Source organism: Candoia aspera, chromosome 5 (assembly GCF_035149785.1).
Source record: "Candoia aspera isolate rCanAsp1 chromosome 5, rCanAsp1.hap2, whole genome shotgun sequence".
Taxonomy (NCBI): domain Eukaryota; kingdom Metazoa; phylum Chordata; class Lepidosauria; order Squamata; family Boidae; genus Candoia; species Candoia aspera.
Window position 1 is genome coordinate 46,680,693 of NC_086157.1, and position 20,065 is coordinate 46,700,757.

Genomic DNA, 20,065 nt, shown 5'->3' on the forward strand with positions numbered 1-20,065 from the left:
GATATACAGAAAGAGAAGGGAGCTATTTTATGCATCAGTTATGCAAAGAGATAGAGAGTTTTCATACCATGTATTTAATATTCCATACTCTTGGGAAGCAAAAGCTATTATTTTGTCTGTGACAGAAAACTAACATACCTGCTCAAGCTCTTGTTTATCACTTCACTTTTAGAGCACTCGTTTAGCACTCAGGAGACATAAACTCTCTCTCTCACACACACAGACATGTACACATTGAAAAAGAAAGACACACAAACTGATTCATTGCTTTGGATCAAGTGGTCCAAAAGAAGAGGTAATAGAGACACATAGACATGTAGGTGTAAGCATTTTTCCCAGGAAGGGAATCAGTAAATTCCAACCCCACTGCTTAGAATAGTCTGTTCCTAGAATAGTAGGTTTTGCATGCACTTGGTTCTTAACGTGTAAAATAGAAATGGGAGCTGTGCAATGCATAATGACTGGGTTTTTTTCCCATGTAAGGCCATAATAGAGATTAAAATTAGTTGCAGACAACTCTTTCAATAGGACAACATACCTGAATTTCAGAGAGCATATCATAGGTAGTGACATGGCAAATAATCATGCCCAGACATTCAAGGACATGGACAGTCATAAATCTCTCAAATCTCAGAAGGCAAACTGCTAGGATTCTTTCCGGCAGCCCCCATTGTTTCTACTAACTCCTGAGGACTCTCATCCTGCAGTCCAGCTCATCTTTGTACTTTTTTTTCCCCTGACCAGGGTTGGGGCAAGGGCTGAGTTGCAATCACCCAGATTTATTCTGAAGCAATGTCTATGGGGCCTATTTTGGATTTAAATAAATTGAAATTTGACTGGGAGCCTGGCTCAGAAAGACAGGCAGATATAAGGGGAGGGTCTGTGGGCATGTTGGGATCCACTGCTGCTCAGTTACCTATTCTTTCAGTCCATGCTGATGTCTTTGTGAAAAAGATATAAGATATGCCCAGAACCATTTAAAAACTGATCCTATAGATAATCTGAAAGAGACACTTAATTTCTGAATATGGACACTAATTCCTGTAGCTCACTCTAAAAATTAAATTGTTTAGAGACTTCTGCCTTCTGTAGGTTTGCAAATCAACCTTGTAGCTTGTTGGTCTTTTTTTTTTTTCTTTTCCAAAAGTGAAGATTTCATTGAAATTCTCATGGAAAATGAACCTTCTTAAATTCAAAGCAGAAGAGAGTGTGCATGATCATTTTCTCTGTGTACAATCATCTTTCCAATGTTCTTAAGCCTCATGATTTCCGTTGTTTCTGTTGAATCTCAACGGAAGCCACCATGAGGGAATTTCTCCCATTGAACTTTTGCTTTTCCTAATCAGAAGACATGGGAAGCTAGGAGGGCTGCAGTGAAAATCACAGCCACCAACACTTTCTGCTGCCTTGAATTAAAAAAATAAAAGAAAATGAAAGAAAGAAAGCTTATAATTCTGCAAAATGCATCGTAAAACGCTGTTTTGTAGTTGAAGGAGAGAAAACTTTGGAAAATTAGAAAAACAATACAGGCAGTATTAATACTAACTTTATGCTTATGTACTCAGAAGTACTGTAAGTAGCACTGCATTTGATTTGAGGTGGGGGTGTTTACTCCCTGGTAACTGCAATTTGTACTTATAGACTAGCTTAATGTGGGCAGCATGTCTCCTCAGATATGTATAACTGCAGTATAAATCTGTCTTTTCTCCTCTTTGTCTCTTCTTTTCTACCTTCCTCCTCAGAGTTGCTCTGTAGTCCTTAAAAGTACCTCATGTATTTATTTGTATCAACAAACTGGATAGCAGAATTTGACTGTTACCCAACAGGTATATCACAGACGAGGGCCAAGGAGATATGCTTGGCTTTATGTCAAAAAATAGTGAGCATGGCCAGGGCAGACACTGTATCTAATTTCTTTTCATGTACACTGAAATACAATTAAAATTAAATACAATGAATATAATTATTCTCCAGTCATGTATATAAAGTCATTTCCCCAATAGCAACTTATAGTATTTTCTGGAGTCATCCAACCATCACTGTGCCAATATAACAGTAATGAGAATAGGCTTTATACTACTTCAGCAATGGCTGGGTGCATCATAATCACAGCTGCAGGAGAGTGGACCCAAAATTTAGCAAGGCTAACAAATTATAAACTGTCATTCATTTGCCATCTGTACTTGCTGTTGCTGTGATCATCTGGGCTGGAGGTCCTTCTTTTGCTTTCTCAAGATCTTTGCAACCAAGTGCCCCAAGAACAGGATCACAACTCTGTGCTCTAAGTGGTATGGTATCCTTTGCTGTGGACAGCATCAAGGCACAACTTTTTTAAAACTCACTTTACTCCCCATATAGGGCAGTGATAAGTTACCTGCACTGCAGGATCATTCCAATACCTAACTAAATTTCATTGAAGAGATTATTATTTATCAGCAATATTTTGATTTTAAGCTTTTAGCTGACCTGGTTTCTCCACACAATTCATTGATTTGTGATTTTATGAACTTGCTCTTGTTAATTCCTTTGTCTCCCACTCACCCGTCATTCATGTTCTAAGAAGCTTATATTGCATTTAAATTGCATATGTATGCAATATATACACATTCAATGAATATAGATGTTGTGATACTATTGATCAAAGAATAATTGTGATTACGGAAACTAGAATAATAGTTAACAAACACTAATAAGCATTATATGGTTGGCTCCCTTCAGGTTAGTATAGTTTATGTTTTTGAATGACATTAGTAATATTAGTAATATCAGGAAAATGTGCAAAGTTAGTCAGAAGGAAGGAAGGAAGGAAGGAAGGAAGGAAGGAAGGAAGGAAGGAAATATTCCCCAGCAAACATTTATACAGCAGGGGAGGTCTTCTTCCAAGTATGGTAGGGTTCTTCACAAGGTCAGCGCCTTGGTGGTATGCTTATGGTATAAACATTCATTTGGATGTTACTCGTTTATCTCTTCCTGGACCTTATCTGGCTAGTGCTTATATGATGCATTCCTACAGATGACAAATTATTTTAAAGATCTTAGTGGGGGTTTTCCCCCATTTTTTCCTTTCTTTGCAACTTCATGACCTTTTACTTATTTTTCTGCCTTTTGTAAATTTTCTCACTTGTTCTAGGTTCATACTATAAAATGTCTACAATGCATTGTGCAGAGTATACTAGGAATAGTCAGTGCAGATATAATCAATAGGGCTGGGCAGTGCGTTGGATTCAAAGGGAAAAAGGTGCTTCAGAGTCCACGGGAAAGTGAACTCAGTATATGTCTGCAGCTCCTTAAAGCTGCATCTTAAAGCATTGGTGCTGGTTTGCAAGTTGTACACAGATGCTACATTCACACTCATACCTGCTCCAACTCATCCCTCGGCCTTGGAAGCAGTGTATGGCCATAATAGTCAATGAATATTGCTGCTATGGTAATAATGATTGATCAGTAACTGTGATGATATGAATTAGAATCAACCAAATAGCTGCAGAAACGTTTTTTTAAAAATCCGTTCAGTCGTGTCCAGTTCTCAGAGACTGACTTGACAAGTCCCTGAAGTTTTCTTGGCAAGGTTTTTCAGAAATGATTTGCCACTGCCTTCTTCTTAGGGCTGAGAGAGAGTGACTGGCCCAAGGTCACCCAGCTAGCTCTGTGCCTAAGGCGAGACTAGAATTCACAGTCTCCTGGTTCCTAGCCTGGTGCCTTAACCACTACACCAAACTGGCTCTCACACAAACAATAACATATATTTTATGAGAGTTTCACACATCTGGGTTATTCTGAACAGCCTCTTTTCATCCTAGCTAGCCATTAGAGCATCCAGACATTTAAAATTAGTGCCTCAGTATTCATGTTTTCTTTTCCATCTCCTTTTCATTTTCTGTCATCTTTTATTTAGATTTTAACCCTGAATGCAAGAAACATTTTATAATGTTGTACACACTTTTAGGTAGCTTTTCAGGCTATAAAGCTAGGTATAAATACTTTAAAAAAGAAAAAAAATGATTAAAAGCTTAATATAAAAATAGCAGAAGACAGGCTTTTTTCCTCACTGAATGGTTAGGCAGAATTTTACTTGTATATTTTGTCATTTATTTTTTGTTCTAGACTCTGTTTTATTATCTGAAAGCTGTACAGTAACCAGTACAAAACAAGGTCATTGAATTGGTTCAATCATTGAAAGAGAATGAATGAGAATTCAACTGCCTAACGAATGTATGAAGGAAAAGTGAATGAGTCAAGAGGAAGGGAAATAACAAGAAAGTTGCAAATGGACAGATTTACTAACATTTTGAAAAGGAGAAAAATGAGGAGGTTAAATATCAAAAGGAATAGATGAAGAGGTGTCTAGATGTGGTGCAAGTGAGAACAATGCAAGGATAGAAAGATGTGGAGAAGTATAATGAGTTTTGTAAACTAGTTTTAACTATGTTTCCTTACCTTATTTTAGCCTTTAATTTCTATGTAATTATGTAGCAATGCTGGCTAATTACCAGGGAAGGAGCTGCAGCCCCTTTAATCTAATGTTTCATGCAGGACTGCTAGGACTTCTCATATCCATTCAGCAGTCTCCATATGTCTTCACTGATCAGTAAAATCCCCTCCTTATGTCTCTATACTGTTTTCTAGCACAAGGTCTTTGACTTTTTCTTCAAAGCCTACTAATTTCATATAATCACAGAATTGGAAAGGGATGCCAAGTCCAACCCTCTACTAAGTGCAACAAAGTCTCACCTTTTACGTTTTCTATCCTGATACATCCCTGCCTACCCTCTTGGCTTTTCCAACTCCACCATCATCAGCTTTTCAAAGGCCTTCTTCTCTCTAGAAGTGGAAAGTGGTCAGAAAAATGGGAACCCCAGAACATCTCAATGTCCTCCTGAGAAACTTATATACAGGGCAGGAAGCCACAGTACAACAGGACATGGCGAAACAGACTGACTCCGGGTTGGCAAAGGAGTACGATGAGGCTGCATGCCCTCCCCTTATTTATTCAACCAATATACTGAATATACAGTATATTAAGGGAAGCTGTGTTGGAAGAAGATGAGCATGGTTTTAAAATGGAGGAAGAAACTTCAATGACCTGTGCTAAGCTGTTGCCACTACTCTGACAGCTGAAAATGCAAAGGATCTGCAAGACCTAGTACTAAAAGTCAAAGAGCACAGTAAAAAAAAAAAAGGGGGGGGGATAAAATTAAATATAAAGAAGGCCAAACTAATGACAACAGGTAGAACAACCAGCCTTATAATTGACAATAAAGATATTAAAGTGGTGGATAGCTTCTGCCTTTTAGGATCAACCATCAATAGTAAAGAACAAGCAGTCCAGAAATATGCCACAGACTAGTACTCAGCAGAGCAGCTATGAAAGCCTTGGAAAAGATATTCAAATGCTGTGATGTGTCTGTACCTACAAAGATCAGAATCATGCAAGGCATGGTATTCCCTGTGACACTCTATGAAAGCAAAAGTTGGACTTTAAAGAAGCAGGAGAGGAAAAGAGTATTGATGCCTTTGAACTCTGATGTTGGAGAAGATTCCTGAGAATACCATGGACAGCCAAGAAAACAAACCAATGGATCATCGAACAAATCAACTCAGAGTTCTCACGTGAGGCACAAATGACCAGGCTCAAATTATGCTACTTCAGACACATTATGCAAAGACCCAGCTCTCTGGAAAAGTCTGTAATTCTGGGAAAGGTATAAGGAAAGAGGAGAATAGGGCATCCAGCAGCAAGGTGGATGGACTCAGTTACAGTGGTGATGAGTGCAATGTTGGGAGACTTGAAAGAACAGGTTAGAGGTAGATTGTTATGGAGAAAATCTATCTGTGTGGTCACTAAGAGTTGAAAATGACTTGATGGCACATAATCAATCCATCCATCCATCAATCAATCTGCTCTCCACAAACATACATCTATTGCTCTCTCTTGCCCTCAGCTGTGCACAAAGAGTAAAGGCAGAGAGGCAGCCATCTTGGGTGCCACAGGTATGGGAGTTGCTCCTTCAGCAGAACTAGACACATGGACAGGGCTCCAATAGGAGCTGTAGTAGCAGGGCCATGTGGAAGAAAGGAAGGCGCAAGGGCTGCCACTACCATTGCTTCTGCTGTTATTGATTGCCTGGAAGGAGAGCAAGAAGACCAAGAAGTGGAAGCAGAATCTTCCAAATCCCTGGCAACTTTCCTGGCATTTGTTGGTAGCTACACCCTTCCACTTCTCCTGAGTCCCTTGTGATGATATGAAAGAAGCAGCTATATGACCCTTATCTTTCCCTTTTATACCCACCCCCCATCACTGTACTCTGTCCCCCACTCACTGGAACTTGAGCTCTCTCCAGTTGGGAGGCCTACTGCCTTGGGGCCTACTTATGCTATTTATACATCTGCATATCCTCTATACTAGATGGCCTCTTAGGATTCCTGTGTGGTGCCTCTTGTCTTCCTTCCTTCCTACAAAACCCACATTTTCCTAGCAGCCTTATACTCCCTATACTTTTTGGCCTGACTGTAACTCAGCCTGTAAGCAGGCCATATATTGCTTCCTTATTTATCTGTTTCTCCTTCCCTCTCTTTCATCTGTTGTTCTCCTTGTGTTGAATTTGAAACTGTAAAACTCCTTGGGGTGTCACTCATCCTTTTGAACTTTGTAACACACCATACCCATTAGTGGTGCTATAATTAGATTGGTTCATCTGCTCAGTCCCTACTCTCCATTCTCTTAAGGTCATCCCATCTCCTAAGTAGAGGGTGTAAAGTGCCTGTAACAATCATAAACAAGGAACCTTACCCAATTACAAATAGTGCTTACCCATGTGCAGGGATATTTTTATTAGAAGCATCTGTCCAAAAGGCATTTGCCTCCAGTAATGCAAATATTTGCTGCAACTTCCTGTTCTAGGAAATGTTTGAAATGTAATGTTCGTATGGGAATACTGAGCCCTTATAATTACTTTCCAGGTAACAATAACCCAGGAAAAGATATCTGCCACTATGAAACTTCCAATTGCAGGGTATCATACTTATTTTTGTTGCAAACTATAGTCTCATTCTTTAATTAAAAATTCCCCCCTCCCAACTCCCACCTTATGAATAAAAGCCCCAACTTAGCAAAGGTATTTCTAGGTTGCATCTGCTATCCAAATGAAATCCTGCTTTTCAAAATGTTGTATTTGCATAGCTATGGTAACAGTTTGATTTCTTTTAGAAATCTGACTCTTTTTTAAATTGAGATAATGTTCCTTCATCTTCAAGTGATGTAAATTGGAATATTGGGCAGGACAAGAGAAAATCCATATGCTAAGAATTTTAGTTTAGGGAGTCCTTTTTTTGTGATTTGCTGGAGAACAATACTGAATTTATTAGCTCATGTGGCTTGATCAGTGATTGGATTACTCATTAGGCTAAGAGGGTAGAAGCCTTGTCAAATGAGGTTCTTGCAGCAAACGGAGTATTCTGGCCTAGGAGTGCTGTTCAGTCTAAATCTGTTCCTTATTGATGTCACACATGTCCAGTTATTATTAAGTCCATTACATTTCCACAAATAATTTTTAACATGCTAAGAATTCTACCTTTTTTTCCTAACCTACAAATTTATTAGGCACCTTCTGTACAACTTTCTCACATAAAAGCAATTTGTACTGAATTTTCCTCACTCTGGTTTTTAAAAAGCATCTATTCTTTCATTTGGCTTTCTAAAATATCTGCTTGTTTTGTATTCAGATTTTTTAAACATTCGCTGCTTCATTATATTTTTTATGCTGAGAAAAACACACCATGATGGAATCCTTATGTGCCTGTCATTTTACTGTAAAGAAAATGTGTGGTCAGTTTCTTTGCTTTCTTCTTTTAAAACAAAACCAAAAAGTACTATGTGGATATGTCTCTGCATAAACAGGGATAAACATAAAATGGAGTTCATGAGTCAGTTGTAGCCCAGAGAGTGTGATGTCCTTTTCTTTGACCCTGGATTGTGTTTGTTGACATTTCTGTTCCATCAGTTGTTGTTTCATGGGAAAAATATAGTGTTGTGTGATAAAAATTATTTATCTGTTGTGTCTCATATGTCACTGTTCTTAGAGATATTGTAAAACTTATGGATCCTGTGAGATTCATAAATAAAAAATAAAAAACCCAAATAAATAAATAAAAATCCATGTAGTGTTGAGAACGTCTATATATTGTGTGATGTCAAGGGGGGGAAAAAACCAGAATCTGAGCTAAAATATTGCTGGAGGTTGAAGCATTCCGTGTGCACACATGAGCAGTTGTGAAAGCAGGAATCTTACCTGAGCAATGTTGAATGAAGCAAGCTTTATAACAGAGAGATTTATTTATAAGAAATATATTACAGACAAAGCCTAGCTAAGTACATCTTACCAGGAGGAGAGTCAAGAAGGGTGCATGCCTGGAGGAAAGGCAGAAGTAAGCAACCTGGGATTAAAAATCTCTGAGACAAATTTCTGGCAAAGTGAATGACAAAGAGGAAACAGAGAACAGATCCTTAACTCTGCATCTACAGCCCACTGATACTTGTGATCAGTGCGTCATGAATGGGATAGACTGCAGTAATGCAGCTGGTTGTCATGAGTGCCGTTGAGCTGAAGACATCAGCACAACGGCACACATGACAATACCTAGGAAGCAGAGGAAGGGACTTAAGATAAGCAAAGCACGCACAACAACAGGCACAGACCCCGGCCGGATGATTCAGCCATCAGGACACAAAAGAGGAAGAAAGAAAGACAAAGACAGGGCGGATCACGAGGCACACCTGAAGCTGTCAGCAAAGCGCAACAGAGATCGCCCAGCTGACAGCAATCACCGGCCGAAGGAAGAAACAGATTATGGGCAATCCCGGGGCACCAGCAGGGGCCCCGCAACCCTTCACCTACCGGCACGAAAGCATGCAGGACAAAGGGGGGATGATGCAACCCAAAGTGAGGGGGCGCTGACCGGCGCGGGGTATTTAAACCCCGCATTGGCGCGCTCCCTTCACTCTCAGCTTTTTTCTCGTCCAGCACTACGCTGAAATAAACCTGAACCTGCTTTTCCTGAAACAGTGTCTGTGTTTCACTCAGCGGTAGGCAGCGCATGACACTGGTGCTCAGGAAGGAGGGAGCACATTCCAAGGAGGGGAGCGAGATAGGAGAAAACACAGTCTGGAGCTGGAATGTGGGAAGACTAAGAAGTTCAGAATAGCCACGCCCTAGAGCCTCCCAGGTTATTTCCCTTTAAATTAGAGTAGAGTAGGTTTAATCCAGCAAGATTTATAACTATACGGTATGAGCCAATAAAGAATTGAAGTTTGGCTGGATTAGTTTCTTGTTGTTCTTGGGCAGGCCTGACATGAGACACTAAAAAGTAAATGCTATTGGATCCCAATGCCCAATAAATATGGTATCTCATTAGACGGTCTTTAAAAAGTTAGTAAGACTAAGCATATTTTGGAAGTAAATCCCACTGATCTGTTAAAAAATAAGGTCTCTTTCAAGTTGTATTCAACTTTTGATGGCTACATGAACAGTTCTGTGTTGCTGTCATGAACAAAAGTACAGAAATTGTTTATCATTCTTCTGAATTTTAAAAGAAATCATTATTTCTGCTTTATTTTTCAAGATCAGTTACCATAGGCTTGATGCTGAAACTCTGCTGTGATTTAATTACAATGAATTTAATGTACAGTTTGAGAGTAAAAGTAACTGGCTATCTACAACCTCATTATATTAAAGATTTTAAAAGTTACCACTTTTGAGAGAAAATATTTTGATAAAGTTGATTGGAGAACAGTAACAGAAGTATAATTACATTAATCATACCATACAATCAAGACTATGAAATAATTGGAAAATGTAATATGAACTTCAAAGGTTAAATTGAAATAATTACTTTTCTTACATATTTCTGACGGTTTGCTGGTCTACGAAGAAAATCTAGAAGCTATACTTCCCTGTCACTGCTAAACTTGATACTTAGTGGTGATCATTCATTACTGTGTACATTTTGTGTTGTTTTCTGAACTACTGGTTGCTGTAGCAACTTCTTATTTTGGTTTAGGCACCTAAAAACTCACTTATAACATCACACTCTGGGTGAAACCTTAGCACAAACTGATTTAAGCAATTGCAACAATCATCTTACTGTAGGAAGCAAATGGAAGAATATACATTCAGGCTAATTTAGATTATGCTGCTGTTTCACCTTTATGGGTATAAAAGCTTCTTATTTCCATTTGGTGGTAGATCATTCAGTTGCTAAATTATTTTTGCCTCTGTTTCTTCTTCCCATTTTTTAAAACCAGCATGAAGAAGCAACAGAGGCAGGAATAATGTTGCTGAAAAAGAAGACACCACGAACTGATCTAAAGAAAAGACCTGGCAAAGGGTCAACAAGTTCAGTCTCTGGGTGGTTGTAGAGGAGGGGAATCTCTAATTTTTCGCTGCTGCTCTCCAGGAAGATTGGCATCTTATTTTTTAAATTAATTTTAAAGAACTGCATGAATAGATATCTGCATACAAATCTCATAACTTTCAGGTTGTACCCAAGTTCCCCCAATGCTCAAATTATAAAATTATTCTTGCTCCAGATGTTGTTATTAAATGTGTATAAATAAAAGCCATTGTAATAATTTCTGAGTTTTCAGAGGAAAAAAATATTTTTGTTCTCACACAATAATTGTTCTCTTTTTACCTTAGTGATGGGATGGAAGGGCATTTTCTTTCTAACAGCAAGGACTTTCTTTTAAATAATTTTAGTTAAAGTGATTGCTCCCTGTATAGGTAAAGGTAAAGGTTTCCCTTGACGTAAAGTCCAGTGGAATCCGACTCTAGGGGGCGGTGCTCATCTCCGTTTCTAAGCCTTGGAGCCGGCGTTGTCATAGACACTTCCGGGTCATGTGGCCAGCATGACGACTCGGAACGCCGTTACCTTCCCGCCGAAGCGGTACCTATTGATCTACTCACATTTGCATGTTTTCGAACTGCTAGGTGAGCAGGAGCTGGGACGAGCAATGGGAGCTCACCCCGCCACGCGGTTTCGAACCGCCGACCTTCCGATCGGCAGCTTTAACCCGCAGCGCCACCGCTCCCTGTATACTTTTTAAAAATATGTTTAGCTGAGTTGCTACATGTTTTTCTTTACTAAAGTTCTGGACTAAAGAAAGTGAGCAAAATCAAGCCACAGATAAGCCTTTCATATGCTACTGGCTCCAATAGGAGGGATTACTTTCCACTGACATTCATTTTAAGAATATTGCTTTTAGAATATTGCTTTTTCTTATCAAAGACTGGCCATCAGGAACAAACATAAATGAGTGTGGTTTGAGAATGACCAAGCTCTGCTTGACACAGACTTGTTCCGACATCACAGATTCGTTTTGACATAAATTAGGTACCTTGAATTCCATAGTAATGCATTTTTTATATAGTACATGCCACATTTCGTTATGAAATACTGTTTGCCTAATGAACTGAGTTGACAACACCAGGTGTTGGTAGTCACAGACACTGAAAATTACATTTTGAGGCACTATATATCATTGATTAACAACTGTGAGCATGATAGCCAGGCAGTGTTTTACCAATTTGTGAAGAAATAGAATAGATTCCAGCCTCAGCTGATGAAAGTAGTTATAACCATCAGACACATGAATCTACCAAAAGTATGACACTGGAGTAAGAGCAAAACAGAGGCATAGGCTTCTTTCTCTTTGGTCTCAGAACATCAACCAGCAGTTCTAAATTAACTTTGAACACAAAAAATGGCTTTTCAAAATTCTTTACCAAATCTGTGGGCAGAGAACTTGGATAGTGGGAGTCTCCTTTAGCAGTGACTGTAGTGCTGATATAAAAAAAAAGGCCCAGGTCTTCCCTGATTGAAGCGTGGAAGACCAGGGAACTACAGATTGTTGGAAAATGTTCACACCCAACCTCTGGCTATGTCATGATGACATAACTGCAATTCACCCATGAAAATTTACCTGAAACTCTCTATAAGTATTTCCTAAAGCTAATTCTCCTCCATCAACTTGAAGTGATAAATAAATAAATACTGGAGAATTTTGTTGCAAAGAATAAATTGCCTCATTTGCCGACAATGGCTTACCTTTTTCACAAAATTTCCAAGTGAAGTTTTGATTAACTGGTGTCATAACTGGGACCAGTTCCCTAAGGAAGCTTCCCCTTCATTTATGCAATTAGAAAAATTAGATACTTTTAAATAATTGAGGAAACAACAGTTACAATGCAGTATGTGGTATTGTAACTCACAAGAAACAAGGAAACTGGGTGAGAAACAGAAAGTAAGCATTAGCTGGCATACTTGGGTATTAAATACAGCTGCAAAATGAAATATGCACATTTAGAAATATATCATATCAGCTACAGGCACTCAAAAAGCAAGAATAGAGTAGAAACATTTTTTTTTCTTCTTGTCTGGAAATACTGACCATCTAAACTACTTTATGCAGATGGAAGGAATGTCCCACTGACAGGAGTAGAAGCTGTCCTTCCAGTGCAAATAGTTATGGCAAAGGAAAGGATTAACTCCCCCTCCTCATTCTTGCAGTTCAGGAGTTTTCTGTGGTTTTTCTGTACTTTTCAAAATATGTGCATAGCAATTCCTTCTAGGATCCTACCGTTATCTCTAGTTTGACTCCGGCAGGGTTTCTACAGGGGGATTTAGTACTTTTCTAAATGAATGGCTATCATTCATGTCCAAGAGACTACAATCTGTAGATTTAGAGCCATGGAAAGAGAAATGTAGCACAAGATGCAATCCTGTTTTAATAAGGAACCATCTTTTTCTTGCAAAAATAGTATTCATTCATTCATTCAAAAAAAAAAAAAAAAAGGCATCACTCAGTGTGAATCCGTCCTAGTAAAAACCCTCCCATCAGTAACAGAACCGTTTCTTTTGTCTTTAGGTATAAAGCTATAGTGAGACCAATGGACATCCAAGCTTCACATGCTGTGCTGAAGATTTGTTTGAAAGCTGCCACGATCTGGGTTTTCTCCATGCTGCTTGCTATTCCAGAGGCTGTGTTTTCAGACTTGCGCCCTTTCTATGACAGGAGCACTAATAAAACATTTATTAGTTGCACACCTTACCTACATACCAATGAACTGCATCCCAAAATTCAGTCCATGGCTTCCTTTCTCATCTTTTACATAATCCCCCTCTCTGTTATTTCAGTATACTATTATTTCATCGCAAAAAATTTGATTCGGAGCGCTTACAATCTGCCAATGGAAGGAACTACCCAGGTTAGAAAGCAGGTATGTCATCATATTTGATTTGCAAGGACACAATGGTATACAGACACACACTACACAACTCCAAACTGAGAAGAGCATGATATGAAAACTGTATGCTGCATCCAGATACTCAGAATAATAGTTTATTCCTCTCTACTGGGGTTCTCAACTGTCTTCCTAATGTGGACATTTCCAGCCAGCAGAAGCAACCACCTAACACCCTGGGAGAGCACCGTTCTGGGGAAGGCTATGTCGCATTTTCAGGGCACAAGTCTGCCACAAAGTATAAGGTCACTTCCAAATGGATATAGAGTTTTACCACAATATGCATCCTATGCCTGATTCTCAGCCCATCTGGGTTGCTCTAAGTTAGGTCTGCTTTGCATGTCTAGTGGACATGTATTTCTCATAGTACTATCCTGGGTTTCTTTTCCCCCAGAGGATACTAATATGGACAATGGATGAAAATGTGGGTACAATCCAATGATTAATCATTGATCCTCTTCCTTCCCACCACATTATCTGACTCTCCCTCCATTTTTTAAAGCAGTTCTGCATTTGTCACTTGCACTTAGCAGTGCATCCTTCAAAACTGTGACTGACATTGCTCATAATGATAATGATAATGATAATGATAATGATAATGATAATGATAATGATAATGATAATTTACATTTATTTGCTGCCCGACTCCCAGAGATTCTGAGCAGTTTGTGATGCTTCTAGCAGTTTTCCAAAACACTTTGAGCCTTTTGGAGAGATAGATGAGAGCAGAAGAAGCACAGGTCATATTTTCCTTGTGTGGCTGAATAGTCATGCAACAATCAAGATAGAACAGTTCTGGAGACCAGCAAGCCATTCATTTAATGATAATGGTGATGGGTACTGTCTTCTTTGTTCTATGGTTCTCGTAGTTCTACCCCTACCAGACTAACTGGTGAAAGGTTTTTATTATGGATGCAAGGGATGATGAGATGTGGAAAACTTTAGAATGACAAGGAAGATACTGTTTAATACTGCAGATTTTCTCTGTCCAACAATCCAGTGGCAATTTATAGTGATGTGACAGCCAATATCAATAGTAAAACTACCTAGCAGTTTGGAGTTTGAAAGTTGATGATAGGCCTCATTGCTCTTTAAGTATGTTTTGTGTAAGAACATCTTATAAATTATATGCTTGAGTGATTATTGGAAAATGAGTTACCACTACTTCCAAAAGGACAATCATGACTTGCCCAATGTTGGGGGGAAATTAGAATGAACAAGTTTCCATACTACCTTGGCAGCTTCCCAGCATTTTCTGTCTGAGAGGTGATGAGACTCTAGGCTACCAACACAGCACTTTCTTCTGTTCTCATCTCTACTAATGGAGGAGTTGCCAGGGTGCAGTGTCACCCTCCAGGAATAAATCCTGAAGCTACTGCCAAGACCTACACTGGCAATTGCAGAACAATCACATTTGCATTCTTTGCTGAATTTCCTTCCTTCCTTCCTTCCTTCCTTCCCTCCTTCCTTCCTTCCTTCCTTCCTTCCTTCCTTCCTTCCTTCCTTCCTTCCCTCCTTCCTTCCTTCCTTCCTTCCTTCCTTCGTTCCCATTGCTTTTTTATTTTACATTTCACTGATGACTATAAACAAATGCGTTTTCCACTTGCATTGGACTGATTGCCATATATCCATTTATATGGAAGGGTTAAGTGTGCATTAATTAGAAAGAATTTTTCCTCTAAACAAAAGGCTGTGGATCATTCCAGTCACTTTGCAAATACGGGAGTGGAAACACCACAGTGCTTTCATCTTCAATATGTCCTCCCATATGAACCAGTGAATTTCAGTGCTTCTGTGTCTATAAATATGGCCATCACACTTAGCAGCATTCACATATTCCCCCATGATATTGCCCAGTATTATTTAGACAATATATGTCTGGCTTTTGAAGCCTTTTGATAGCTATCTGGATAATATGGAATTAGATAATCTAACACCCTGTTTCTAACTGCTATAAACACATGGTAGAATTGATAGCATGGTGGCCAGTTGCAGAGAAAGATATTGCTGTAGTAAAAGGTTCATGTGCCATTCTGTACAGTGTATATGAGACTAGGGAGCATGTTCTGAGCTGTGAACTTCCCACACATAACAACCTTATTATTCCATAACTTCATGTAGGTGTTAATTTACAAAAATTACAAAAAGTTGGGACTCTGTAGGCTGCTACAGATTTTCTACATTGTTATTCCTACCAATGATTGGCTAATCCTTAGCACATTTTGTTTTCTTACATATTTCTGGCCAGCTTACAAAAAAATAAAAAAAAAATGTTTCTATTCTATACCAACTTGTTTAACCAGCTGGTTCCAGGTACTGGTGTTGGTTAAGGAGGAAAGTGCACATAGGTCAAGAGAATCAACTCAGCATTCAGAAATGCTTTCAGTGGAAGTCCCCCCACCCCCCATTTTCCTGGGGAATCTTTATTTCTTCACAGCTACATGAGCCTATTGTTGATCATGCTGTAAAGGCACCAGATTCACAAATGTTCATTTCTGTTAATACCCCATACATGAAGAGAAGAGGCCAGTTTGATGATGGTGGGACAAGAAAGAGCTAGATCTCTCTTGCACAGTGACAAAATTGTCATTTTATTACACACCACATTAAAATCCAGGGATATTTACAGAATTGTATACAGTACTTCCCTCTCACGTGAGACCATTTTCAGAAATAGTTATCTTTCTAAGGCTAGCAGAAAGGTATTATATCTCAGATCAGTACTGCCTGAAGTTTAAAAGGACAAAGGAGATTTTTGCAGCCCTGAAATTTATGACAATCGATCTCTGTTCATGTACTGTAGTGCCCATCCTTTGAAATGACTCTGAATTGCTGTGAGGGAGCCTCTATAGTATTCAGTGCTGACCCTATCCCCAATAGCACTCTTTTTTTCAAGCCCACAAGGTATTGTTCAAGGCAGTGCCATATACAATGACAAGTAGGAAATGTGTCCTTGAACAAAAGAATTCTATTTACTAGATTAAAACAAGAGGGAGATGAAGATCAAAATGACCAGGGTTGCATCATATGTACTTGAGTGGATACAGGGCAAGGGTAGAACCATTTGTGGCAGTAATTACTCATAATGCCTATGAGTACCATAAAAACCATATGTAAAAATAGTTATGAGTGCTTGTCTTCAGAAAATGGCTAGCATACTCTATGTTGGGAAATGGCTGGCAAGGACTTATACATTGTAAATGACCATGGTGGCTTTTTCACAGATTCTTCATTATGGAAAGGTAATTGGGAACACACTGGCTGGGTAAGCTGCCACCACACAGGACATTCCAAGTATCAGTGGAAATAAATACTAAGTCATATTATGGTTTGATGTAATGGCCTAGTTTTTATGTCAGGTTAAGAAAAAGGTTGCCATCACTAAACGTGCTGAACTACACTTTCCCTGCCCCTTGCAGTATAGCTTGGCATACTGTATAATAGCACCCAATAAGTGACTGATATGAGGTTTAGAATTTGGTCTTGTAGCATAAAATTAGATTTAATGCAGAAAACATGGCTGCTTCTCATGCTGGGTGTCTTAACTAGCAAACATAAAAATGGAACACTACTTTCAAAAGGTAGCATGGGTCAGATTATGGCCTCTGCCTACATAATTACACTATAAATGGTCCTACCAAAAATACAGAGGTGATAAAAGCCACGTTTCTATACAACGTGAATACTTGGATGGGACTTCAAATGGCTGCGATCAGTGAGGCAGAGCATGAACAATTATTTGGAGAGATACTAGAATTAGAATGCAGTGAATGGGCAGAGTCCCCACTTGCTCCCATGGGAGAGTTCTGTGAAATTACCTATGTATTCAGTAGCTCACAGTACTTCAACTATGTCTGGCACTTAGGGCTATGTTCTAGTAGCCCTGGGTAAAGATAATGTTCCTGTAGTTCTGCTGCAACTTGCTTGGAGTTCTTCCTTGTAGTGATCACCCATGATTGTCACAGCAAGGAGTGAGGCAGCCTATGTATATTGCAGGGGCTTTATTGTGTCATTTCAAGTAAACTAGTTCAGAGCCAGAAGAAAATTGACTCAGTGCCCAAACACAGACAATATCATGGGAACAACTGGACCCAGAGCCAATCCCAAAATGGTACAAGACATCACTATGGGAGTTCTCTAGTCCTAGTTATTGTTTTCTTCTACAAAAAAAATCTGTTTAAAATAGCCCAGTGAGCCGACAAAAAAAAAATAAGGGTATGTATCCATCATTTTTTGCCTAATAGCTCTGCAAAAAAGGCTTTACTGAGATCATCCTTTTAAGTAGTGAGAGAGGCAAAAGTGGCTGTGGCATTCATTGACACACCAACGAGATATTCATATATACATGGCTAAGAATTTCCTGAGAGTAGTATATATACAAAAAATTCTGTTTAAACCCCCTTTCCCAGGATTCTGACTGAGAAGCAATGAGGACACATCTATATGGAGCAGCCTCAGACATTCTGCACAAAAGTCACTTGTTTGAGATGGGCGGTCATAGAATTGAATGAATAAGTAAATAAATAAATTTCTTCCTCAATCAAACCTGCAGAGCTTTCCTTCTGGTTTTTCAAACCCTCTTGTTTTCTGCTGTGGCTGGACCACACAGTAGCACAGGAGCTGAACTGAAGTATTAACCAGGCAGCTGTGGTTGGAGAGCCCAGGGTGGCCATGCAAATGCATGCAATCCAGAAACCCAACATTGGTCTCAAGCTGAGGGCAACTGGTAGCAGTTGCATGCAGTGGGGAAAGGAGAAGAAAAAGAATGAGTACTGTGGATAGGCAAGCACAGATATCAGGCTAACAATGCTTGCTTAGAACTAATATCATGGGGCAAAATATTTATTCGCTCTTGTTACAGAAGATCAAAAGCTTGTAGAGTCTCTTCTTTGTGAACCCTGAGTACAGCCAGTCCTTGCTTAGTGACTATCTCAGTTAGTGAGCGTTCGCAAATATGATGGTAATAAACGATAGTAATTGGTAGTAAAAAAGTTATTTTCCAACCAATGCGTGCACTTGCAACCAAATTTTTGTGCCTGACAACAAAAGAGCATGAGACTAAGCTGGTGTTGCTGCATGAAAGAACTTTATCTAAATGAGACAGCAGCAACCAGTGGTCTCTGCAGCATCTCTCTCTCTCTCTTCTCTCTCTCTCTGTCACATGTTGTTAGTGACCAGTTCACTGGAACCAATTGCGGTCACTAAACAAGGACAGACTATACATACCCAGCTAAGATTTATTCTTTCATTGGATTTTATCTTTGTGATTGGATAGTAACAGGGCATTTCACAAGCTGCATCATTACATGGGATAATCTGAAGGACCATAATGCTGCTGTTCTATGCATCCCATCCAATTCATCAGTTGCTCTTATCATTAAATGGAAATAGGATTAGTTTGCAAATATATTTAGAATAATCAATTGCAAAAGAAAATAAGCCATTCTTTAAAAAAATAAATGAATGAATGACTCAGTAGTACTTTTCCAAGAAGTGGAAGCCGATGTGAAAATCCATATGTTGTTGTCTAGAGAACTAAGCATAGGGTTCCATCCTATCTTCAGTGCTATTGGCCTAATACCTCCTTTTCTTTTTTCAGATGGAATCTCGGAAACGCCTTGCCAAGACAGTGCTAGTTTTTGTTTGTATCTTTGCTTTCTGTTGGCTCCCTAACCATATCATCTACTTATATCGGTCATACCATTATTCAGAGGTGGATACATCTGTCCTGCACTTTATCACTTCTCTTTGTGCTCGAATCCTGGCATTTATTAACTCTTGCATAAACCCTTTTGCCTTGTACTTGCTCAGCAAAAGTTTTCGGAAACAGTTTAACCACCAATTGTCCTGTTACAAAGCCCGTCTCCTAATTCGATCTCAGAGTACAGCCAGAAGTACCACAAGGGGGACATCCTTCAAGAGCACTAACCAGCAGTCCATGATCGCCTTCACTTTTATCAATGGCAACAACTGCCATGAAGAAAATGTACAGTATGCATTAAATTAACATCCACTGCAAGAGCTCTCTAGCCATCGCTGCCTATTTGTATGTCCTAGTCAGAAAGAAATGTACATATGTACACAGAGAAATGGGTTAGTGACCAGACAATGAACTTGGCAGCATGCAAGAAATGTTTAATGCAGAGTTGAAGGGCTGCCTGTACCTGCACTTTGTTTTTACGGTTTTGCATTATAACATGCTGATCCCTTTTAATTCACATTGTGTGGATCATGTTGTCCAGCCTGGTACCTTCCAGATGTATAGGGACCGCAACATCCAGCATTCCCACAATGCTGGGAGTTGGAATCAAACACATGTGGAGGGCACCAGTTAGAGAAAGGGTGGTCTAGAGCCAAACAAAGGCAGAGGACCAAAGGAAGGGAAATCATTTTAGACAAGCTATTTTTGATATATGGAGCTTTGGACTTTTATTTATTGCTGGAATGAGCCTGTCCCTCTCTGTGTTCCCTGCAATGTACAAAAAACAAGCCCTGGGTCGAGTGCAAAGCCAGCTTTTTGCTCCCTTCCCTTCCCTGTGTTCTGAAGCTTTCCTTTTAGCTTCCCCACTTCTAGTGCAGCACTGGTATTCAAGTTCCCTTTCTGAAGTAGAAGGTCACTGGGGAGCCTCAGGACAAATTAAAGAACTCTAAAGGCCAATGCAGAACAATGCCACGCACTTGCATTTGGGTAACAGGTAAGTGTGTATAGCAAGAGATCATTCTTCTCCCTTAGATTGAAATCCTAGATTTTTACAGTCTTTCAGCTT

General features: G+C 39.3%; 1 protein-coding gene across 1 annotated transcript in view; it reads left to right on the plus strand.

Annotated features, from left to right (window-relative positions):
• GRPR (gastrin releasing peptide receptor) overlaps nucleotides 1–19,783 on the plus strand; it is a 31,903-nt gene extending 12,120 nt beyond the window's left edge. Inside the window, exons 2-3 of the mRNA XM_063305129.1 lie at nucleotides 12,923–13,274; nucleotides 18,898–19,783. Of these exons, the coding sequence (XP_063161199.1) occupies nucleotides 12,923–13,274; nucleotides 18,898–19,305 (760 nt within the window). The 3' untranslated portion in view covers nucleotides 19,306–19,783. The remainder of the gene's footprint in view (nucleotides 1–12,922; nucleotides 13,275–18,897) is intronic.
• The last annotated feature ends 282 nt before the right edge of the window (nucleotides 19,784–20,065 follow it).